This window comes from Rhipicephalus microplus, chromosome 9 (assembly GCF_043290135.1).
Source record: "Rhipicephalus microplus isolate Deutch F79 chromosome 9, USDA_Rmic, whole genome shotgun sequence".
Classification (NCBI taxonomy): domain Eukaryota; kingdom Metazoa; phylum Arthropoda; class Arachnida; order Ixodida; family Ixodidae; genus Rhipicephalus; species Rhipicephalus microplus.
Genome location: NC_134708.1, coordinates 125,404,383 through 125,430,569, shown reverse-complemented (window position 1 = coordinate 125,430,569; position 26,187 = coordinate 125,404,383). Strand labels below are relative to the sequence as shown.

The window sequence follows — 26,187 nt, the reverse complement described above, 5'->3', positions numbered from 1 at the left end:
GGCGCAGCCAAATAATAACCTGAGTGATCAGCTACTGAGCCCACGAGTGATTCTGTGCGTGCAATCGTTTTTCGTACTTCCAATGTGCCCCTTTATTGCGAAGCAGACAGGCCAACAGCGTGCGATCCCTTCCAGCTCAGCGGTGCGGTGGTTGCGCAAAGCCACTGCCAGCTTCGCTGGCCTCGTTCGCTGCTGTTCCCTTTGAATTCACCGCCGCGTTACCTGGCGAATAGAATAGGCGCTGTTGAAAAGAATGGGGCGAGATCAAAGCGAAGATCCCCTCACAATGCATGTCCGTGCGCTGCTCAACCTCGTTTCACTTTCCTGCACTCGTCCCTGTTTTACTTTCTCCAATATACTTTTAGTGCGATAGAAATTATATAGACAGTCAAGGATGGATTTTGCCGCTGTCGGTGTCGGTGACCAGCGTCAGTGACACCGTATATATATATATATATATATATATATATATATATATATATATATATATATATATATATATATATATATATATATATATATATATATATATATATATATATATATATATATACGTGTATAGAACTGTCGCCCCGACACAGCTGAATTGGCACCCAAATGAAGACGCCAACGTGGTTCTAGTGGGTTGGGCTCTCGAGCTTCTTCCGTTGGCCTGCTTAACTGTGCACTCTCTAAGCCGTTAGCAAGACCAGCTCTCGGTGAATAAATCTTCCCCGTAACACCTTTTTGTGGAAGGTGCTGGGTCTTCACACAACCCGGCTCTGGAACTCCGCAGTGGACGCCAACTTTGTCCAGCCGCGATGCCTGAAACTGGCACTCAGGCCTCGCCATCCACGCCGGCTCCATCACCTGTGATTCCCCTCAACTTCTCGACCCCTGCACGTTTTCCGGGACGGACAGCACGGATGTCGAAGAATGGCTCGCATTATTCGAGCGCCTCAGCAAGCACTACAGGTGGGAGAAAACGCTTATGCTGGCAAATATTCTATTCTACCTACGGAGTACGGCACGCGCCTGGTATGAGACGCATGAAGAAGCATTAACCCGCTGGGACACATGCAAGCAAAAGCTTCGCGATTTGTTCGGTCAGTCAGTTGCTCGTCAGGTGGCAGCCAGGCAGGAACTTGCGTCGCAAGTTCTATCATAGACTGAGTCGTACGTCACGTACATCTAAGACGTACTGGCACTGTGCCGGAAGACTGACAAAAACATGTCCGAGGCAGACAAGATCAGCAACGTGTTGAAAGGCATTGCTGATGATGCTTTCAACATACTAATGTGCAAGAACTGCACCACTGTCGACTCCATCATATCTGAATACCGGCGATTTGAGCATGCTAAAAGCAGGCGAATCACCCACCACATCGCGAGACTACCAAACACTGCTGCGACTTCGTCTTGCGAGGATTTTGCAGCGCCCCGTTCACTTGCGCCTCCTGCCAATATCGCAAGGATTGTTCGCCAGGAGCTGGAAGTCATGGCACCCGCTTCTTATCAGCCCCCTGCGCAAGACAACTGGGCAACAGTCTTGCTTATTCAAGCCGTCGTACGTCAGGAGTTTGCTAACCTGGGCGTCCAGGTTCCCCAGCCCGCCAGACTTATGCTGCAGCCCATGAGCACTCCCGTCAACAACGCTGACCACCACTCTGCTCCACTTGTCGCTGCGGCAGCTTCGACTCCTCGGTTTCCACCACGCTACCGAAATTCATCTGAGTGGCGCACGCACGATGATCGACCCATCTGCTTTTCTTGCTCTCGAGTTGGGCACATCTCCCGCCATTGCCGCAACAGGTGGTATTTCCGGCCAAGCTTTCATAATGTAGATCGCTGTCAGGACCGCGGACACTATTCGCAACCCGGTCTTCCGGATGACCATATTCTGGACCCTTCAGCTCGCCGTTCATTTCCACGCTCCGAACCGTCCTACGCTGACGTCGTCGCCCAGAGAAACTGGTCTAGCCGCTTACCATCACCTAAGGGTCGGCCGTCACGCTCCCCTCAACGCCGCCGCTCTCCGTCACCGGCTTATTCTGCCCATTTCCCGGGAAACTGATGAGTGCAGCTCCTGGAGGTGGCGCTGCGTTGACGACTCAGAACGAAAACCCTCAACCGGCTACCAATTCAAGACGCAATTTACTTCGGGTGTTCGTTGATGGCCACGCCGTTACTGCTCTAATTGACACTGGTGCCCAAGTATCTGTTATGAGTTCTACACTTCGATCTCGCCTGAAAAAGGTTCTCACACCAGCTATGTTCTCTACTGCTCGAGTTGCCAACGGAAGTTGAACATCGGTGATTGGTATGTGCACTGCCCGCGTTACTGTTGCTGGCCACCACACTTCCGTTCTCTTCGCAGTCCTCGATGCTTGCCCACACGACTTCATCCTTGGAATTGACTTCTTAACCGCCCACTCCGCCCTCATCGATTGTTCTACCGGTATCTTACGGCTCGAATTGCCTTTGTGCTCCGATTTCACTCCTCCAAGTCGCACTCGGCTACGATCCGTGGAATCTCTACGGCTACCGCCCCAGGCTGCTATGTACATTCCTCTGTCGCCCTTCCCCTCCGTTCCTGATGGAGACTATCTGGTAGCTCCCCTCATTGATTTGACCCTTACGCACCCTATCGCACTACCACATACTATAGTGGTTGTTGCTAACAACACGGTGCTACTTCCAGTTCTGAACTTCTCTACGTCGACCCAAGTGCTTCCCCAAGGCATCACTTTAGCCGATCTTTCCACCCTTGATGAATGTTCGATTTGTTCTTTTACACCTGACACTAAGACCATGACGAAACCTGTCATCACGTCGCAAAATAAGGCGTTCCTCGACAAAATGATATCCAGCGACCTCTTACCTTCCCAAGTTGCGGCGCTCCGGGGTGTTCTATTTTCATTCCTGGATATCTTTGACGTTGACGACCGTCCCCTGGGCCGCACAAGTGCCGTAACCCACCGCATCGACACCGGCGATGCCAGTCCACTCCACAAACGCCCTTATCGTGTGTCACATGCTGAGTGCCAAGTTATACAGACGGAGGTCGAGAAAATGCTGTGTAAAGACGTAATTGAGCCTTCATCGAGTCCTTGGGCATTCCCTGTGGTCTTAGTTAAAAAGAAGGACAACACCTGGCGCTTTTGCGTCGACTATTGCCACCTGAATCGGATCACCAAGAAGGACGTTTATCTTTCACCCCGAATCGATGATGCGCTCGACTTCCTCCACGGCGCCAACTATTTCTCGTCCCTTGACCTTCGATCCGGACACTGGCAAATTTCGGTCGACGACCGCGACCGCGAGAAGACAGCATTCATCACACCCGACGGCCTTTACCAATTCAAGGTCATGCCTTTTGGGTTGTGCAATGCCCCGGCTACTTTTGAACGTATGATGGACTCTCTTCTTCGTGGTTTCAAATGGTCGACCTGCCTCTGCTATCTGGATGATGTAATAGTTTTCTCGCCCTCCTTCGAAAGCCACCTGTCTCGTCTCTCGGCAATTCTTGACGCTTTTCGTTGCGCTGGTCTCCAACTGAATTCGTCGAAATGCTCATTTGGACGTCGGCAGATTAAACTACTCGGCCACCTTGTTCACGCCACTGGTGTTCAACCCGACCCTGACAAAGTCCGTGCAGTCTGAGAATTCCCAGTTCCGCGTTCCACACAAGAAGTTCGCAGTTTTATTGGGCTCTGCTCATACTTCCGCCGCTTTGTCTTCAATTTCGTGGATATTGCTAGGCCCCTCACGGATCTCCTCAAAAAGAATGTGGCCTTTTCTTGGGGAAGGGACCAAGAACATTCCTTCGCGTCGCTAATTACCACCCTCGCATCACCACCTGTGTTGGCTCATTTTGATCCAGCGGCTCGAACAGAGCTTCGCACCGATGCAAGCGGCCATGGCATTGGTGCTATACTCGCTCAGATACAGAATGGCACCAACCGTGTGATAGCCTACGCTAGCCGCCTTTTGTCGCAAGCGGAATAAAATTATTCCGTCACTGAGCGGGAATGCTTAGCCCTCGTTTGGGCTATTGCGAAATTCCGTCCGTACTTATACGGACGTCCATTCGCAGTCATCACGGACCATAATGCGCTTTGCTGGCTGTCGACGCTTAAGGACCCTACAGGAAGACTCGGCCGATAGGCACTTCGATTACAGGAGTACACGTTCTCGGTTGTTTACAAATCTGGAAAGCTGCACAGCGATGCTGACTGCTTATCCCGGCACCCTGTTGATCTACCTAGCTCCACTGATTTGGAATCCGATGCCTGCGTTTTAGCCATCACTGACTTTCTGAACGTGGCTGACGAACAGCGCCGAGATCCATCGCTGCTCACCATCATTGACCGCCTTCAATCGCATTATGCTGACCCTTCTCTTAGCAGATACCTGCTTCAAGACAGCGTTTTGTACCGCCGCAACTTGCACCCCGACGGCGCGGAACTGTTACTCGTCGTACCGCATCACCCCGGAAGGATGTTCTGCGACAATTCCACGACGCTCCAACTTCTGGACATCTAGGAGTCTCCAGAACTTACGACCGCATTCGACGACGAGTATTCTGGAAGGGTCTGTACCGCTCTGTTTGCCGTTACGTCACATCTTGTGACCTCTGCCAGCGCCGAAAGAAGCCTACGACTCCCCCTGCCGGTCTACTTCAACCCATTGAAGTTCCAGCCGAACCATTTTATCGAGTGGGGTTGGACTTGCTAGGCCCCTTTCCTACTTCTACAACTGGAAATAAATGGATTGCAGTGGCCACAGACTATGCGACTCGGTATGCAATCACTCGAGCGCTACCAACCCGCTGCGCAACCGACGTTGCCGACTTCCTGCTGTACGACATTATTCTCCAGCATGGCGCTCCAACTCACCTGCTCACAGACTGTGGTCGCTACTTTCTATGTCGTGTGGTTGATGATCTACTCCGATCTTGTGCTACCCGTCACAACTTCACCACATCTTACCACCCTCAGACTAACGGCCTTACGGAGCGACTAAACCGCACATTGACGGACATGCTTTCCATGTACGTATCTACCGACCACACTGATTGGGACATAGCTCTTCCGTTCGTAACCTTCGCCTATAACTCGTCGCGTCATGAAACAGCGGGCTACTTTCCTTTTTATTTACTCTTCGGACGTCACCCCTTACTGCCCTTCGACACACTGCTTTCATCAGACCACCCATCCTCCACCTCGTACGCTCAGGATGCAATGACCCGCGCCCTCACGGCACGTGCGGTAGCGCGTGCTCGGTTATCGTCGTCGCAGACAGCACAGAAGTCTCTTTATGACCGTCGACATAGAGATGCCGTTTTTTCTGCGGGATCTCTTGTTCTCCTGTGGCTCCCATCTCGACGTGTTGGCCTCTGCGAGAAACTACTATCACGATACACTGGGCCCTACCGAGTCATTCGTCAGGTTACACCTGTGACCTACGAGATTGCCGCTACCACAAACTCATCAGCTGCTGCACCCAGAATGGAAGTAGTCCACGTTTCTCGTCTCAAGCCCTACAACGCCGAGTCGCTCATTTAACAGGCACCGAGACGGTGCCTTACGGGCCGGGGTGATGATACGTGTATGGAACTGTCGCCCCGACACAGCTGAATTGGCACCCAAATGAAGAAGACGACAACGTGGTTGTAGTGGGTTGGGTTCTCGAGCTTCTCCCGTTGGCCTGCTTGACTGTGCGCTCTCTAAGCCGTTAGCAAGACCAGCTCTCGGTGAATAAATCTTCCCCGTAACAATATATATATATATATATATATATATATATATATATATATATATATATATATATATATATATATATATATATATATATATATATATATATATATATATATATATATATATATCGTGGTTTGGTGGCTAATGCCACGCAATCTAGAAAAATAATCTAGAAAAAGACTCCGGCGCGCGTACTCGAAAGTCCGAGACTTCTTGCTGGTGAGTGCGTGGCGTTAGCTACCGAGCCACGTATAGGAAAACCTCTTTCAACATTGAAACCGCAAGCTATTGATGTCTACTATTCACCACTGGCGATGGAAATCACGGGGAAACTATCGGGTTTTAAGCATTAGCAGCGATAAGGCGCAATGAGCACGCATCACCTGATCGTCATGAAGTGCGGTCGCGGGCTGATGCGCGTTCATCTCCCACGTGTACTTATACCCGCGAAGGAGCGGGAGGGTAGAAGCGTAAGAGTCTACCTCCCCTTTACCCTTTCTGTTCAGTGACATGCTGCTGGACAGTGGGGGCAAACGGCGGCCTGAACAAAGCTCCAGGGAGTCGAGCGAAGTGGGAGAGAACCGAGGACCGAAAATCCACTTCCACCACGTATGACGTCTGGGTTGAGAGAGCGTTTACTCAGCCCAAGGGCTCAGCAGGGAACGGGCAGTCTGAGACAGAGCGCGCACACACATTATGATGATTGTGGTGACACCTAGTGAAGCTGAAAACAGAGACCCAGACGAAGATGAATATGATAATGCATATATAAGAAGAAGCGTATAACGAATGCCCACAGTATCTATAAACGTTGGGTAGAGGTGATGGAGGCATCCATCGCCGAAACAAAACCAAAGGGCACTGGTGGTACTGCTGCGTATCCAAGTGCCACAATCATATTCAGCTTTCAAAGACACCTAGAGTTGCTGTGTAGGCTACCTTTAGGTAGCAGAGTTGCGCCAAAGTGCGCCATCTTGGGTTGAAATTTCTTGCGGGGAAGCCACTCACCACCTACGTAGTAGCAGCACTCGCGATTCAGAGTACCAGCGTTGTTTTATTTATGTTTTCGCTTTCTTTTTATTTTTTATGAAGGTACGGGCATTGCTCCGGTCACGCTTTGAAGCCTTCATTTTATTCGTACGTTCTTGGTATGTAACAATGAAGCAAAGTGCGTCGGCTTGTTGAACCACTGAGATATATTTTCTAGTTGGTCACAGATCAGCTTCGTCTTCTTTTCCGCTGTTTTTTCTCATTTAAAGATATAAAATTATTTTTGCTATCTTTATCGCAATCAATTCAGTTATGCATGGAATTTTTCTTCGCGTTGGGCTCATTAGTTGACTTTGTGAGGAATGCAGTTAGAGTTTCATAGTCTTTAACGAAATCGAGCTCGATAGCGATCGAGAATGGCCGTGCGACGCCCGTGTTACGCGCGGCTTTCGTATTACGTTCGTATTACAATCGCGGCTCACGACAGCTGAGGTGAATCGTTGTTTAACAGCCCTGTCACGTCCAAAACTCATTGCGCCTAATGTTTGGAAGCTGCATTAAATTCACGCGCTAGCTGCAACACGTTGCCATTCAAAAAGTTCTACAGTTTAGCATCTCCCTTTATTTTTAGCGTTTTACCCACTAGCTAATTTGGACGCACGCAGACGACATTCGCTGACCAACTCTGCATGTATAACGTATCCACTGCATCTGTGGGTAATACTAATAGAGCAAGTTTCTCACTGTTATGGATAGATAAAAAGAAGCCGAGCGTTTATTCCTTCCTCACTGAACACGAATCTTTCTATAGCAACAGCCGCTGCACCCGCGTCATAGGCTGTACGTAGTATGATTCAACACATAATGTACTTGCTACCACACTTCTCGCGACCAACAAGCAACATGGCCATACAGTACCAAAGAAGCGCGGCGTGAATAACAAAAACAGCCGATGTCATTCACGCTTGCTCTGTCAGGCATCTGCGAAGCATCGGCGTCGTCTCCAGACGCTAAGACGTTATTTGGCGTGGTAAAATTCAGCCAGAAGTCATCGTCACCATGATCAAACGTCATCTATTTCTTTGCCTTCACTGGCTGGCGGCGTTTATTATATTGTTAACGTCTTCCCCGCTCCAGAAGAAGCACGAAGCAAGTCTAGTTGATCTCGTGAATACAGTGCCGGCTTGTGCTTTGGTGGAGCAGTTGGCACTAGTCCACCATGACTAGGATGCGCTTGCGTTAGTGGAGACATTGGCCAAAAACAATGGTTCTTCTAGTCATGTTTCATTGCTACGACACTGTTTAACATCATACACGGGCTGGAACTTTCAGGGTACCCATATGGAAGTCAAGATATTTCCTTTTCCATCTCTCACAAAGATGAGGGCCCTGACGGTATCATTTCTAGTAAAATTATTTCCAGCATTCTGAGGTCAAGTTGATATGTCGCATGAGCGGCGTTCCGGGTGAGAACGTAGTGACACCCCGTCGAGTACGTGCACAGGACATCAGGAGGGAAAAAATAGATATGCTCAAAGAGCTTGTCTTCAATTTCTCTATCTTCATTGTGGAGTTGCCCTCGTTCGATCTTCATTTCCGATGTAGGTGGAATACTATAGGCCCGTGTGCTCACAAATGGGTGCACATTAAAGAACTCCAGGTGGTCGAAATTTCCGGAGCCCTTCACTACGGCGTCTTTCATAATCATATCGTGGTTTTGGGACGTTAAACCACACATATCAATCAATCAATCATTTGCTCTCGAGTTAAATGTTTGAAATCCTTCGTCAAAAAGGTCGGCTCCTCACCGCAAGCCGTCAACAGAGAAACTCTGATTTGATGTTCGGGCAGCTACTCTGTCTTCTCAGCTTAAGCTGTTCAAATCGTGGTGTATTATTTCTAGAGGTAGAGAATTCCTTGTTGTTGACGCAAATGGTACGCGCGTCCCTCACAGTTCGATCAGGTCGTCACCCCGATTGTGTTCGTCTGTCCACGGTAGAAATACAGATTGTCGGCTGACAGGCTGCTTGGTCATCTGCTTACACTGTCGAAGGTTTCGGTCAAAGAGACTTTCACTGGAGTCTGTTGTGCCCATGAAGTGATGCTTCGAGGGAGACTGTGGGGTCTTGAATGTAGATTCCTCCTGTGCGGTATCTACCCGCAACACGCTGATAGCATGAGCTGCACTGCCCGAAAAGTTCTGTTTGCAGATTTGTCCTTGTAGAGTCAAGTCGAATATGGTGTCGATTGTAAGTAAACCTGCAACGTCTGGAAATCGGATGTCTTCGCCGGTGGTTACTTGCCAGAGATAATCCGATCCTATTAGCAAGCTGGTATCAGAGTCCGTTGTGCCCTTTGCTGAGTAATCGTTTGCCAGCCGCTTGCCTTGTTTTTTCTCGGTGATCTAATGAATTTGTTTACAGCTGAAGGCACAGTAATATTTTGGCAAATGGTTGGGACTACTACAGATTCTAAGCGAAACTCAGCCTTGTTGGTTCTGTTTCGAAGCCGTAGTTTGACGACGTTGTGCTTTCCTGCATCAGAAGAACACGTGCTCCCGAAGATGTTCAGCGCTGGACGTGTCTGATGGACCACACTCAACTTGAGTTTGCGAGCTATGTCCTCGGGCTTGAATAAACGTTCTTTGCTTACTTCTATCTAAAATACAGCGAGTGCACGTGCCATTGTTTATCACGTCGGCGCAAAATATCTGGAGGTGCACCACGCTCTCCTTAGCCTGTCAGTCGTTGCATGGCGAGTCATTGAAAGAAGAAAGGACGCTGGAAGAAACGCGCATTGTGGTGTTTGTTGAGGTTCTTGTCGCCGTCGAAACACTACGGTTATTGGGATCGCATGTGCTTGAAGCGTGTCTTACACGGCACAAACTGCAGGTGAGGTTGACTCTGGAATCATTCGACCGATGGCCTTTCGAAGTGCAGCAGAAGCACCGGTTGTCTTTTTGCAGCTAATGTTTCTTGACCACACGAGGATTATCTGCGCTGCAGCTGCGTGTTTCGTGCTGATCAGTACGGCAGAAAAAGCATGGCAACCTTCTTTCAGGCGAGACGGGCAAAACTGATGCCGTCAGGATTACGCTGTTTTTCGGTCCGAGCAATGGTCCAAAGAAGGTCTGTGATTTGGCAGAGCGTGCTGCTCTCTGCTTTCGAGCTCCGCTCGTGTGAATAGTAGAGTCAAACCCTGCAACCGCATCTGCTGGTGAAACCGAAGAAGCCCGTACGTCGGCGGGCCATGTCAACTTGCGGCACCGTTGTTCACGAGTGAAGCACAGACTGATGTCTTGTGGTATAACCTGCACCACGATGTCGACCAGCACAGCCGAATATATAACTGTCCGGGCACGTTCAGGGCTTCGAGGCAGTGAAGATTTAGTTGCGTGGCATAATACAGTCTGCACTAACCGCGGATGTCGTAAACTTCAAAATTAAGTTAAAATACCTTTCACGCTATATTCGCTGTTGATAATAGGGAGTTTTAGAATAGCGCACCGCGAGCCCTTGCGGTGCGGTCGCTGCCACTGCGCATGCGTCGTAACGTGAGTCGGCGTTCGCGGACCGCTGGCAAAAAATTCGAAATTGCGTGCGGTGATGGCGGCCCGCATGTGGCCCCCAAGAGCTGGTTTCGAGGCTACGGTGTCGCTGCAATTGTGCGTTGCGGATCGCAGCCGGGCAAGCGCTATTTTAAAACTCATATGGCGCCCGCTTCGCCCGCAGCACTTGCAAACGGTATTCTAAATCTCCTTATTGTCACGGGGTCGTGACGTGGTTGAAGGCAGAAGACGGAATGGTCAGATCAAACTGTTTATTTGGCCGAACCTGTGCCCGCTAAACCAAAAGTCGGGTTACGGTAGCACACTTGCACTGATAGCAGTGCATGCAGCGTCGGCCATCGATCAGCTGACAAGCGGCGAAGTGCGTCGGCATATATACGCTTGCCATCGAACGTTCTAGCGTTATCGCTAGTGGGGACGTAGGTTCCAGAATAATCTGTACAGGTTGCGGAGTTGGCGTGATCTTATCGAAATGATCTACTACAGTCCTGAAGCTTCTCGAAAACTGCAGGTGCGGTTTGCACTGAAAATTGTGTAGTGTATTGGGGCGATAACAAAACTTGAGAAAACGAACGTGGCAATATCTTACAAATGATATAAGAATGTTCACGAGAGTCGACCCAGCAGGCTATCTCGGCCCCGAAATTTTGTGTCAGTACCCCTTTACGAATCAGCTGTGATTTGTTGCATTAGATAATATTTCGACCACAGAAAACGTCTGAACGCCTTCCATACAGGGGTCAGTTGCAATATTATGACTAAGATATGTCACATCATGAAGTGTCAGGTATAGTCAGTTGCGTTAGAGGGTATTTTGACTACAGACAATGCCCAAAAGCATTTTACGCAATGCTTGGCCCCAATTTTATGACCAAAATCTTTTTCATCATTAAGAGTCAGGTGTGGTTTGTTGCAGTAGAAGATATTTAGACCACAGAAATCCTCCGAAAGCCTTCTACACAAAGCGAAATTGCATTCCTAATATCTAAATTTTGCACATCTTGAAGTTTCAGGCATGCTTTATATATTCAATGAGTGCTGTAAAATATGCAGTGTAAACATACTGAACATACCAGCATGTTCCCGAAAATAATAATGAATTTAGTAGTGTAGGAATAGGATCCTGGTGCTTTATAAACCTTGATGCAACTTAGTTGTATTGCGATAGCAATTATATAGACACTCTCGGCCGGATTGCGCCACCGGCGTCATTGTAACTCTTCGTATATGTATACGTTTCTATATACTTGAGAACGCGAGAAAGAAAAATACTTGAGAAAAATACTCCGACGTGCGGAACCGAACGTGGGACCTCTGAATTGTGAATGCGAGATGTCAACCACTGAGCCATGATGGAGCACCCCCTTCAACGTTCAAACGGCAAGCGTTAGCCACTCTCCACTGGTGACGGGCATCTCGGAGACACTGTCGTGTTTTCACCATCGCCAGCAAGATGGCGCCATGAGCGCGCTTCGCCACATCGTCACAACGCTGCGGCGCGTGCTCTCATCTCCCACACGTACTTGGCACCTTGCAGATGGGGCAAGTGGACGCTCACGCGTCTGCTTATCTCGCGGTGGGGACAATCGTATGTCTTGGCTGGCCTTGGGCTTCCACCGGAACGAGTATTTTCTAGTTACCGGGTGCACAAAGGTCACTGCCACGGTCGCTGGATGAAAGAGCGCACGGGTACGGCCTGCCGCGTGCTCCAAAACCGGCGTGACAGGTGTAGTTCCAGAACCACCGCTGCGGCGCCACAGGGAAGGGGGGGGGGCAGTTCTTGCGAGCGTCTCTAGAATGGCATGCGCGGTGCGCTTGCGGTAGTTACGATTGAGTGCATGAATTTATGTTTGACCCGCGAAATCGTCTTTTAATTTCCGTCTGGCGTGTGCTCACCAGGTAATTATCGACCTTGCTTTTAGATACTTGCATCCCTTGCAAATTTTTGGTATTTTCTTACCCGAGATGGTAACTTGCGCACCGAACAGTTTTTGCGGAAGTAAGAATTGTGAGCACATTTTACTCGGATCCTACAAGATCACAACAGATCTGGAAGAGCTACACCTTTCCAATGCATCAAATTTGATTATAGTAACTGCATGTCGCTTCAGAAAATGGTGCTTTGGATTTAATCATTTAATTTAAATAAGTAACGGCAGCAATTGCAGTTGCCACTGTTCCTTTAAATTAAAACAAAATAAGATAGACATTTTACTTCCTCCAAACACTTCCATAGCATTCATACAATACATCATCAGATGCAACAGCCACGAAATGTACTTAGCATGTGTGCGATCTCATAACAGTGAACTCGAGCCTCTTTGAAATTTCAGTGACTGTAAATTCGATCCTGACAATTGGGTGAGCAGTTAGGAAGTGAATAATATAAAAACTGCGACGCAAAGAGCGATGAAATGCTGCAAAATGCGAACACAACTGCTTGCGTTAATGCGCTTTTGAATGTTTTCGTCTTTTTCCGTCCCGACGTTCTTATGATAATGCAAATAATTCAACAGTGAACACACCGGAACAATATGTGTGAAAATATTCTATTTATTCTCCATTTAGAGCAGATCCCGGAATTTAAGTTTTTTAAAATTATTTACACCTTTGCACAATAAAACGACTTGACAATTGCACCACATTGTGCGCCCAACTTTTGGCTTCTGACTCTATCGACAATAAAACCATCCGTTCGGTCTTTTCGTGTTAGCGTCTCCACGCGCACTGGCGAATCCCGCTAGCACTCCAACGCGCTTCCTTCGAGCAGTCTCCGTCATGCGGTTCTGTCCTCCATTACTGTTTATTTCTGCTACTATGTATTATCAACAAATTAGCACATGTGCTCTCACTCGACTGCCCTCCTACAGCATCCACGGTTTTGCGATGTGTAAATACAATAAAAACGTGATTGTCAATTGACTCGGTTATATATATATATATATATATATATATATATATATATATATATATAAATAAATAAATAAATAAATAAATATATATATATATATATATATATATATATATATATATATATATATATATATATATATATATATATATATATATATATATTATATATATATATAATTGTCCTGTCTAGTAAGAAGTATCAAGAAATTTGAATATGCCACTTCTAATACTTTCATACCCCCTTCTATTAAATTACGAGGAGCGCGTCACCATGATTGTAGAAACCACTTTCATGCAGCGTTTGAAGCTTAATTACTTTAGGCACACTACCGTGAACGGGATAACACGAAAAATATTCAAATTATGTTTCTTTCATCCGCTTTCTGCATATAAAAACTATGAACGTCTATTGTCAAGTGTCCAAAAAAATAATTGTCAAGCATTCTGGCTGAGAAAACGCGACATCTTCATAAATGCAACAACGACTTTGTCACGCAGTCAGTGCCATATGATTCAGCTACATGCATTGTGAATTTTTCTTTCAGCCTCAAAGCAAGAAGATGTTTTTGACAAAAAAAAAAAGAAAACGTTAGGTGCTCGGCACGCACAGGAAAAATCAATTGGCTTTTTCAATAGATAGCACCTATGTACTCTAGTAAATGCGTGATATGTTATCACAGTGATAAAGGAGATTTAAAGAACACAGATTAGAACAACTGAGTGGGTCGCTGTTGTGAAACACCAGCTGATTCGCAGCGGCTGCCGCCCCGAGGGAACCAGCGCCACTCGTTTTCCCGTCCCTGCCCCGTCGCGCTGCAGTGGCCGCAACTGACACTACGGCTGACACGGGCTCTCGCATGGAAAGCCGCTCTACGCGGCAGGCCGTACCGTGTGCCTTTTCATCCAGCGGCCGTGTCACTGCAATCACTGCGCAGTCTCCGTTAGCGAAAAGGGCGCGCTTTTCAGACGCAGCGAGGTAACAACTGAGACGCTTATTTGCGTTAGTACGTGTGCTGCGCCATTTGTGCTTGAGAAACGCGGGGCACGTTTCGATCTGATTGCTCCCTGCTCATGACCTTATAATTTGTTGCTATCGCGTTCATTGCTTCGCCATTGCGGCAAGCTGTGACTTTTTTTGCTTATGAGGTCTTTTAGAAAGTTGTTCTTGCTGTGAAAAGCTTTTGGAACAGAAAAGACCATTAGTACTGCTCGAAACTTTGCTTTCTGAGCCATTCCTAGCAATCATTACGTGCTGTGCAGACACCATCATAACACTCATTTAATTTCAGAGGGAAAAAATTTCTTGAACACTCCCACTAGATCAATGCTGTGTAATAGGTCAAGTAATGTTTGTTTTATAGACCTGAATGACTTTCTTAAAGTGTCACATTGCAAGAAAACAATAAGCAGGAACGTCTTGTGCACCACCTGATGGATCTTCAAGTGTGAAAAAGGACTGTTTAATTGATGTGTACTTTAATTTTGCTGAACAGGACATGTTAACTTATGAGAAAACGAAGAAGTCTAGCCCTATTAGCAGTGCTATATTTTACTTGTATCGTATTACTGACTGGAGGAACCATAAATTACAGTTTGTAGTAATGCTTGTTTTCTGTTTGCATGCTATTAAAAAAAGTTGATATGTATACTTTTTCCAGTATTCCGACGTCTCAAGGTTGCTCCATGCATCCACTATAAATCTTAGGTGGGGAAAACTGCCTTGTACATGTAACAAGCATTAGCTGCTGTGTGCCAAAATTCTCGGGCACGTCGTTTGGACTGCGCAGAAACTTGTATTTCCCATTTTGCCCCTCCTTGCAACTAAAGTTGGTATCAATTGAGAGACAACGTCAAGCCCATCGATGGAGCTTGCTAAACCACCCCCGTTCGCTCCTTTTAAGCAGCTACAGAACCTGAACTATTTTCATAACAGGATTATTATATTCCTGTTGGGCACTATAAGCAAGGCCGTCAACAAGGCGATCGCGCCAGCGCTGGCGACCTCGCAAGCATCGTTGGCTGGGTCCCATGATGCATAAATGTGTCCTAGACGCGAACTCTCGTTCGCCGGTTGATTTCTTGTGCATACCGCGGTACTACTGTGGTCATTGGGATGTAAATTACTTTTCATATAGTGAGAAATGTTGTGGGTGATGCACAAACAATATTTTAGCGTGCTCTTCGAAAACGTACCAACTCGCTTCAGTTCAGAAGGCGCCGTTCTGTGCCGACACTTTCAAACCAAAAGATCAAGCAACACTGTGCCTCGGACGCGTGAGCATCGAGGCGTCCTTGTCGGCGCACGACACTCCACCGGGGCGTCACGGTACGACGGAAGGTGCCTTTCCTGTGCTAGGTTGAAACGGGTGCGGCGACGTGGCTATCTCGAACTTCTGACTCGCGAAGCAGAAAAGAAACGCGAGCGGCGGACTGCGGGCTCGGGAAGCCGAATCGATACGTGAATGCATTGCACTGACCACAAGGCCATCGTCTTGAAAGCACCGCGAGCACCGACGCGAGGAATCGCATACGGTCTCTAAATAAAGACGCAACCACCGCGTTCTCTCCCTTCTCTGATACATTCTCACATGTTTTTCCCAATAAAATTAGACCATCGCCTGCTTAAGCTACCATTTCCCCGCCGCTTCGGATGATTCCCTTTAGCGGAAGATGGTGTAACTTTCCTTTTTTTTTTTTTTTGCTACGCTTCTGGTCACCGCACCCTGGCCACATTCCCTGAAGCGCACCTCTGTTAGCAGTGGAATACAGGTCATAACTCCACTTCTTTTTCGGTTGCTGAATATTGCCTTTGCGAGTACGTCGTGCCGCTTAAGTGACGTAGGAGAAAAGCTGGTGGAGATACACAACCTAAAAAATATTTCTCGAAATTGAAAAATAAAACTCTGGTAACTTCGCCTATGTTTAACTAGAGTTTTCAAATGAGATATCGTGCATATATTTAGTGCGACCTCGAAACCAGTTTCTTGACAATGAATGAAGAGCTTTTCTGAAAAAAAAAAAATGAATTGCAGATTTTTTTTCAGACGATCTGCTATATCTCAGCGCCTAAATAATTTAATAATTTTTAATTGATAGCATGTTAAACAGGCCACCAGCAAACATTTCATGTATGCTTTTTGAGCTTGCCATGCTCCCAGAAAACAATACCGGATTTGGTAACTTTATTAAATTTGGCTCGTGCGAAAAGTCCTCGAGCAGTCAACATAGATAATTAGTGATTATTTTTAGTTACACCAGTTTGTTACATTGCAGCAAATACCATTTTATGGAGGGCATTTGAAATACTCTAGAAAAGAAAATTGTTCCACGCCCTCTAACTCATTGGACGGAAATGCACTGACTCACAAATTTTTGGCAAGTGAAGTAAACGAGCAGCACGCGTTTCAAACTTCGAGACACATGCGGAAATGTTTTCGGCCATATTTATAATGTTGAAAACATCGCTGGTTGAGTCGACACGGAATGACCCAGTAGTAAATGTAAAAAAAGACAACTGGACGGAAGGATAACTTTCCGTGGGTAGGGACTGCAGCTGCGATCGATTATTTCTATCTATCTATCTATCTATCTATCTATCTATCTATCTATCTATCTATCTATCTATCTATCTATCTATCTATCTATCTATCTATCTATCTATCTATCTATCTATCTATCTATCTGTCTGTCTGTCTGTCTGTCTGTCTATCTATCTATCTATCTATCTATCTATCTATCTATCTATCTATCTATCTATCTATCTATCTATCTATCTATCTATCTATCTATCTATCTATCTATCTGTCTGTCTGTCTGTCTGTCTGTCTGTCTCTATCTATCTATCTATCTATCTATCTATCTATCTATCTATCTATCTATCTATCTATCTATCTATCTATCTGTCTGTCTGTCTGTCTGTCTGTCTGTCTGTCTGTCTGTCTGTCTGTCTGTCTGTCTGTCTGTCTGTCCGTCTATCTATCTATCTATCTATCTATCTATCTATCTATCTATCTATCTATCTATCTATCTATCTATCTATCTATCTATCTATCTATCTATCTACGCCTGGGTGATCTCGTGATCGCCTGTTTGGTGTCGAAAAAATTTGCATGGCAAGGTATGACAAATATGACTACCTGGTCGTGACATATCCACACACTACAATGAGTGTAGAATGTGGGTAAGTTGACGCGCCCCTCCCACGAATGGGGGAAACGGGACGCAGTCAGAATGTCCTTCAAAGTTAGTAAATTTCTTGCCATTGCGAAATGACGCAAAATTCAAGGATCAAGTTTGTTGGAATAGTGGCAAATAAGTGTAAATTACAATATACAAAGTGTCATTGATACACAATGTTTTTATTTCTTCGTATACTTCTATCAAGAAAGTGTCGCTGTAGCCAATTTATATAGTTGTTTTAAGCTTCGAAAGAGCTGGATATTCACGCTAACACAAGAACTCTAGAAATGTAGGAATATGAGAATACGCTCTAATGCGCCACATTCTGTCTTTGAATAGGAGGAGCGTGTTCAAAGTAAAGCATATATAACACACAAAGGTAAGTTGCCGTATGGAAAAGCGCTAAATAATATCATTATTGAAAACTTTCAAGCAGTCAAGCAAGCTTTGCATATTTCGGGAACCCCTCGCTGAGCGCGAAGTGAATGAAGAAAAAAAAAAGGAAAAGCACGCACAGGGAGGAGGCGGCATTTGTCTCCGGGCGCCGTATTTCCGCGTTCACCGTCCACCGGTTGCCACCGCCCGGGGGACGACGGCGGCGCCTGGCAAGAGGACGCCGACCTCCGTCCCTGCCGTGTGCAGCGCGACCTGTTGCGCCTTGGGGCTTCGCACACATCCGACTGCCGCCGCTGCCTTCCTCCTCTCCGGCATTCCTGAGGGCGCGTGAATGTGCTGTCTAGGTCGTGCGCGTAAAATCCAACGCACCCGTGTCGCACCACGGTGCTTTCGGTTGCCACCGTCCAGAAACGCTAACTACTATTTTTTACATACACGTCACAACTGTGACGTCATGCAATACTCTGAGTTTTTTGCAGCACACAATCGAAGCGGCTTCAACACGTTCGTGAGTTTTGCTGCAGCATCTAACGTACACGTCGTGACGTAGCTTGACGTCACAACTACTTGGAGAAGACGGCGCGTTCTCATTGGTGTTGCTCTTCTCCTTTCCGTTCTCCCAGGTGCACGGCGCGCGTGTTGTGCCAGGTGGCCCGAGCGGGTTTTGCGCGCAGCGCTTGGCAGTTCGCGCGCAGCGAGCAGCCGTCGCGAAGTTGACCGGGTTCCGTTTCTGCGATTGTGTGGTGAACCCGCGTCTTTTGTCCGTGCCTGCGCGGGTCGTCATAGCGCAAAAGGGTGACGGGCACATGTCAAGATTTACCGTCAGCCCGTCGCGTCGGCCGTGAGGCTACTTGTGCAGTGCTCTTGCCCGTGAGTTGTGCCAGTGGTGGTGGTTGGGGTAGTCGGCCGGAAGTTGTGGCTCCACTATTCACGGCGCTGTCATGGCGGTCCGTGGCGCGGTGTAACGTGCGAGACGTTTCGGATCGGCCCTGCTGCGAGACGGCGGCGTTTTGTGGTTCATGGCTGCGGTGTTGCTCGTCGTGACCCCGGCGTAGTGCAGCGGGGCCGTTGCCTTAACCCCGCCAGGAATACCGTCTCTTCGCCATGGTAAGTGGCCCGACGGCCTTCTCCTCTTTTCCTCGCCAGCGGAACGCCGTTAATCGGGGTGACCAGCAGTGCACGCTATTGCGAGCTTCTGCCGCTCTGACCGGTGCCCGTTTTGTTTGTGACGAAACGTCAAGTCGGCTGCCTAGGGACGTGTAGCCTCAATGGGCGAACAGTGGTTAATGTCGCCGGCACTGTGACGCAAGGGGCGACTTTTGTTTCTCCCTAAGAACCTTGACACATACCGACCGCTATAGCATGTACGGCGAAAATCGTGCACAGGGTCTGTTGCCTAATAATCGGAGTGTCGGGAATAATAGAAACAGGGCTTTGGTTGGGCAGAAACAATATATGCGCGGGGCGCAGTGCAAGTGCCATGGAAATCAAGTTAGAAGATTGCTGACAGGCGTATTCCATCAAAGGAGAATCCAGGTAACTGGTTCAAATCCCATTGTTAATTGTGACGCGCGGAGGCCGGTTGCGGGCGGCACAGAATGGATGACACTTGAGTCTGCATACCTTGGTTAGTAGTCATTTCCAAGTCCTTTATGACAGCGGTAATACCGAAGTGTGGCGTTAAGTGAACGCGATCTTCAGCATCGGCTTTGAAAGACTCGATGTTTATTCTCGTGTTCTGTATGGCACCTGTACATACATGGGGAATAGCGATTTCGGCGAAGTGAGCGCTCGTGGAAAAACCGCCGAGGTGCTGATCGTGTGTTGCGTCAAATTCAGCTGCTGCCCTGTATTGAAACCAATCGTAGGTTCCACGAGTGAAATATAATGGCAGTCTCTAGAGGGAAACCATGCTCAAAATTGAGCTGAACCGAGAAAGGCTGTTATCGTTGTCAGTTAATGCGATGCCTGGTGGATCTTGTTATTTCTGAGCACTGCTTATACAATGCCTACATGCTTTTGACGGAGGTTACCGCTGTCACTACTGCGCAGTTCTGATGTGAAACCTTGCGGCAGTATGCACACGTGCCATTCGTTCTTAACTGAAGCCACATTTGCTTGTTTTGTGCAGTGATCAGTCAGCTAGGGGTGTTTTTTATAACCTTACTAGTCGACTGACTATCTTTTGTTCTTTTGTTTATCGGTCTTTAATTTTCTTCTTTGTGAGAACATCAACCTTGACTCGTTGTCAGGTGTTTCTTGAGAAGATGAACTTAGTGACGTGCACGAAAATATGTTGGGGGAAGAGTAGTGAGGAGGGGGTAACTGCGAAAGTTTAGCTACAATATATTGAAGCGACCGAGTCGCTTGCCAGCTGTCGTAATGGTTTCTCGAAACGGCTGGGCTGCATTTCTGCCATTTTTGTCGCTGCGCTATTCGCAGCCTTGCTTTGTTTAATCAGCACTGCTTTTTTTTTCAAAACTAGATACGTATATACAGCGCGTATGGTCAACAGTTGTGAAGCGCATGTAGAGGTAAACAAAGGTTGAACAACGACGAACTTGACGTAGCTGCTCCAATCATTGCAATTGGAGCAGCAAGTTACTGAAGGGTATTTCGTGAAGGAAGTTAACGATCTGACTTAAACAGCCGTGAAATTTTTTTTCCTGTTCCTGTAACCTACGCAAGCGACGCACGTTTTTCAAGTTTCATGACTTGTGTGTGGTCTTTTATTTTCTTATTAGCAACTGTTCACCAGCTCACTGACTCGGTGCATAGTTGCCTTACATCCATCTGATGTCCCGAGTGCGGCGGCATGTAGATAAACGCGTCGCTCTCCCCTTTCAAACGACCGATAAAAAAAAAAAAACGCTCTTAGCTGGACGTAAGCGCTTGTTTTGCGCTTTGCTTTCTGCGATGAATTATATTTTCACAATGCATACCTCCACGTTAACTTCCAATCGATATTTTGAATGCCGTTTTTCGTAACCGTTTGCTTGTATTTATTCATTGCGGTGCTGAAGTTGTTGAATCACGTAATGTAAATAAATGCAACCACCTTCGTTCTTGACGTCAGATGCATTCAACCATAGCAGGTATCATACCTTCACTTATCTCGCGGTAGTTATTCCCGGGCCCTTTGACAGGCCATCGAGTCTCGACGGCCGCCGAAACGCCGCAGCTAGATGGACTGACTGTATGTGCGCTGCAAATATTTGTTTTCTTATTTGTGTCATCGTAAGTGAAATAATAGAAATACACATAAAGGTACAAGTATTGGTTGTTTTGTTAAAACATTTTGATAAATTATACGTAATTACGAATGCATGTGGAATAAACATACACTCGCCAAGTTAAAAACGAACTAGACATAGACGTTTCGAGCCCCTTGATAGCAATGAAGAGGTCAGCATGGGGCTATTTACTGGTCAGCTGGCGCAGCATACGGCTGTGTAGCTCTGGTAGATTGCTTTTATATCGTTTTTGCCCCGGCGCGGTGGTCTAGTGGCTAAGGTACTCGGCTGCTGACCCGCAGGTCGCGGATTCGAATCCCGGCTGCGGCGGCTGCATTTCCGATGGAGGCGGAAATGTTGTAGGCCCGTGTGCTCAGATTTGGGTGCACGTTAAAGAACCCCAGGGGGTCGAAATTTCCGAAGCCCACCACTACGGCGTCTCTCATAATCATATGGTGGTTTTGGGACGTTAAACCCCACATATCAAATTAATGCTTTTATATCGTTTGGCTAGTCAACTGAATGTAAAATGATTGTAAACGCTTACGGGCAATCTTTCCGCTGCGTTAATAGCCGCGGTGTCCCAGTCGATATTGTGGATTGTGGTGTTGCGCCTGGAATTGTGTAGCCCTTGACGACGTCGTTTCATGTTGTTTCCTACGCTGTTTGAATGCCCGCTCACGCCGATACATGATACGCACGTCACATTCCCCGCATGGTATGTCCGTTGTACTTCAGTACTTCTACTGGTCGTGAAGCTTCGGCGAAAGTTTGATATAGGGACATCAGCAACCGCTAGGAAGCAGCGGAGGGGCCTCGGCTCTGTAATTTTACGGCACGCGCAGGAACTATTAAGCGTGAATAAATGTTCCCGTGAACTTTTATTATGTCTTCAGAGTGGTGTTACCTCGAAGTAAATTCGGGGAAGCTCGAATACTGTGAAATTTAGCGTCGAATGAGACCTTCAAGCTAGAAATCTGACGGCAATCAAAGCATATGCTGCTTCCATTGTAATATATGCTATGAAACGGCATCCCCTCAAGCACCTAGGGAAAATTTGTGGACGATCCAGAGTTCTTCAACGACTCTGGTGGATCTTAACGCGTCGACGTAATGCAATGGTCGCAACTCTTCACAGCGGATATCCAATCTTTCAGGCTATATATACAGTCAGTGTTTCTGTACGAAGATATATATCCTAAAATAGCTTCGCATTTGTAATGAACCAATGAACGGCAAGTTTGAATGAATCAGTTGCTTTGAATTTAGTAAGCGATGATGATCAAGCAATACTTCATATGGTCTTGTTTTCGTGTTTGTTTTTTTTCTTTGATTTATCACTACAGTACCGTCACGCTACTCATGACACTGCTGCCCCAAAGATGCTGATGTGCATTGAAGTTATCTATGGTGACGTGAGGTCCTTGACTAGAGTCGATGACAATTCAGCTGTGCAGCGTCAAATGTTTCTTTACTTTGTGTTCGTGTTATTTGCGGCCAAAGCTTGTCATCAGAAGTCAAATCTCCCGCTTGCTGAAATGTAGCCACCAATGATCGATATCGTGCGTATTTTTAGCTTCAACGTGATGGAAACACACTCATCGCTGCTGTGCATAAAGATGTGGTTACGGGAACACGTGAGGTCACAGCACACAAATTGGAAAGCTTGGCTGGGGTTTCCACTTGTCTGGTACGTTAATTGTTCGTATCCAGGTATTCTGAATGGTAAAGTCATATTGGGCTAGCATATCACACCAACAGGGAATCTATTGGCGTGTTCGGTTGGGTGTTTTCGAGCGCTCTGTAGGGCTCGGAAAAATGGCAGCGCCTTCGGTTGTCAGAATTCAAGCGCTCGCACTACCTTCGGTTGGTTCCTTGAGAGCGTTGATTGGTTCTTTCTTGACTCAGAGCGCTCCCAACCGCTCTGGCTTCGAAGTGAGAGTGAGGCACGGTGTGACGGGGAGGACGGATCACGTGACGCAAGCCGGCCAATCACGTAGCTGCCGGCAGATGAACCAGGTGAGGAGCGCGAGCGTTGTTAAGTTTGGCCTGGAAATTCGTCTGGGCAGACGCCTTTGTGCGTAAGCCGATCCTCTGTAAAGACTCTCAATCCCTTCGGCGCCCAGTCTGACAGACGCTGTTGAAGATTTGAGCAATTATCCAGACCAAGCAGCAAGCAAAGGCGAGTTCCCGTCCTTCAAATGCGGACCCTTTTGTCGTCCCTTCAAGCAACAGCGTGCCTGATGACCTCGGTGATTCATCTGGCGACGGGGAAGCTGTTGTGACCGGAGCCAGAGCTGACAGGAGAGCGGCGCTCCCTTTTAATCCCCAATCACCAAGCCGACCGGCCGACTGCCTATGCTCGTCAGGCATTGTACGTGCTAGCCGGAGGACGCGACGTCGTGTCGCCAAGACGCCGTTAACCGTTCGAGAGAGGCCAACAAAGACAGCAACTTCCTGGAAGAGACTTCCTGGAAAAATTCCCGAAATAGGGAATGTTCATGTCTCAGGATGGGAATTCTTCAGCGTAGTACGGAACATCACTGTCTCCGAGGCGGCAGGGAAGGCCGTGTGGTATTTTCTGTTACGTTCTGCAGACAAGGTGTGGCTCGAGATTGAGATACCAATTCGGATATAAGAGGATCTTGCGCTGACTCATCAGGCAGCACAGGCTCCCGTACACTTGTTGATGCTGATCCCCTCCTGCGGTTACAAGAGCGTCTCTGGTGACATAACCGCTTCAGTGTGCGTAGAGCAATCTCTTTTGGTGCAACCCTTCGACCTCGACTCATGTGGGCCATCGCAGTCTGAGCACTTGGTTTGAAGGAAGTTTCGGAATAGGGTCTGCGGCGCTAGGCACTCGCCCAATTCTCCATCCTTCCACACCGGCCAAGAGCCGTCACGTTTGTCTGACGCAAATGTTTTGGGGCAGGCGCCAGCTAAATTCGAGAAATAGCATCCCTAACGCAAAACCCAAACGCGGTTTGGGATTTGCGCAGGGGCCTCAATGCAACCTTTTTGGGCCCCCAAATTCCTAATGCCTTGTTCGTGTTTATCTTGGCGAATGTATGTTTACTGCACAAGTATGTTTCCTCGACGGACGATTGTCCGTGAAACGATTGTATTATTATGAATGCATGTTTGGTTTTTCTGCTGTTGATCAGTGAAACTGTGACGCCTGTATTGCTGCTCAACGTTGGCGTGTTCGCGCTGTTTCGTTTCCATCGCTTAGTGGCCATCGAAGTTTCAGCGGAGCTGTTGGGTGCTCCGTTGACTCGATAGACTACTGACTCAATGGCCTTCGAAATCGCGCGTGTGGCAGTTCGTGCGTGGTAGCCGAGTCCATACACGATTGGTTTGACGCCCTTGAAAATGCCCACGTGGTATATATGTTCTTTTTACCAACTCCCCTCTGCAACACCGTGGTGTCGATATTAAACTTAATGATAACATAATAAAAATGAGATTTGCGTGCTCATTCCAAACTCTGCCGAAATTTCCAGATGCACTGAAATCGAACACGGGTGCAATTCGGTTACCGAGCATTGTCGTTGTGACCTCGTACTCTAAAAGCGCATCGGTTGTTTTTCGAAAACGCGCCCGCAATTTTCGTTTGCTTTTGCTTCCATTTAACAGTTATACGATGTGATGGTGATAGGTGATTTTGACCATCTCGTACCACGTGCGCCTCTTAAATGCGTTCCGCCTCCATCAAAATGCGGCTGGGATTCCATGCCTTCTGGTCAGCCGTCGAGGAGAGGTGCGGCCCATTCGGAGTGTATACGCCATTCCGGGCTCGGCAACTGCGCCTTCCTACTGCTGGGTGGGAAAGGTCGCTGGTTATATAGCCCCGTGCATCTTGGGTGCTGGGAATGAGCCGAAAACCGTGACGACCTCAGGCGCCAAACGCATGGACGCGCACTTGAAAACACGAAGGCTGAGCTTGTCATTGTCTTTCTTGTTATTATTCTTGTTACAAATAGCATTTATAATGAAGGCTTGCATGCCACATACCTCAAAAAATGGTATGACAGTATTAGAATAGCTTTCCCTGCTCCGTCGCCTTTCACTCTCGCGGCACTCAGTGTTTGCACAAGCAGCACCCAAAGTTCCATTTCGTTGAGTTTGTGAATATACAAGTGCGATCCTCCTGCCTATGCGTGAACCACAGGGCTCGTTACTATGCAAATCTTTATGGATGGAATGGGAACGTCTGAAAAAGAAACGAACAAGACGACCAAATCACGTGCGCGATAAGTTTACTTGGTTGACCGGAGCGGAGGCAGGTCGACTGTAGTCGTTCTGTCCGTAATCTCGGGGGCGTGTCACCGTGTTTAGACGATTTTCTGCGGCAGGTTTGTCGATCCAAGCTAGATGACAACCTACAGTCTCTTATGGCAGCGCTAGGAAAGTCGACATGGCGGCACCTGTGGATGCTGTTTCTGTCCGCCTCGAATTTGTCACGCCGTCGTTCTGCGTTGTGTGGCCCGTGAGTTCGCAACCAATGAATTTATTGGCTTTCTATTTACGCCCTAAAGGTTCGAGAGCAACATACTCGTCAGTATCCTGCAGTGTTTTCAAGAATCATTCTCTAGCTGTCGGAGACAAGGCTTAGCAGGCATGGCTAAGTTAACGCCACTAATCTGAGCAATCAATAGAGAACATACCTGATGACTTGGCTCCAGCACGGGATGACTCTAAGCGATAGCTGATTTCGCCAATTATTTATTGCTTTGAAGACAGTTGGCGAGTAGCGATGGCGAGTTCCGATCGAAGTGAGCGGTCGCGTCTGCATGGGTTCTGCCATGTTGGCTTCTAACTGCGCACCTACGGCCATAGAATTTCATAGAATCAACCAGATTCCTAGAATGAACCTATGGCGCTGCGAGCGTTCAGCGACCATAGGAATGATGGGTAGTACACGGATTTGCCTAGTCTTCGTACTTGCAAGCTTCGAAGGCGCTTGTGGGATTGTTTGGTTATGTTTCGAATGAAGGAACGAGTCATTTTGAACTTTGTGATCCGATTTGAATTGGCGAGCCTAAAAGGTGAAGGTGCTGAAGAAGGGCGTCTGCTGAGCATTCGCTGATTTTGTTTCGTGGTGAAATAGCACCGAGTTATGCAAAGAGGCAAATCCGTGTACTGCCCATCATTGCCATGTTTGCTG

The 26,187-nt window shown here is 47.4% G+C and overlaps 1 protein-coding gene across 2 annotated transcripts in view; it reads left to right on the top strand.

The window, feature by feature from the left end:
• The window catches only part of LOC119163047 (uncharacterized), a 512,110-nt gene that overhangs the window by 208,830 nt on the left and 277,093 nt on the right, over window positions 1-26,187 (top strand). Inside the window, exon 2 of one of the 2 annotated variants that reach the window (XM_075874279.1) lies at window positions 18,411-18,894. The exons of the other annotated variant lie outside the window; for it this stretch is intronic. Coding sequence (XP_075730394.1) covers window positions 18,892-18,894 — 3 coding nt within the window. The 5' untranslated portion in view covers window positions 18,411-18,891. The remainder of the gene's footprint in view (window positions 1-18,410; window positions 18,895-26,187) is intronic. 2 annotated transcript variants of the gene reach the window in all.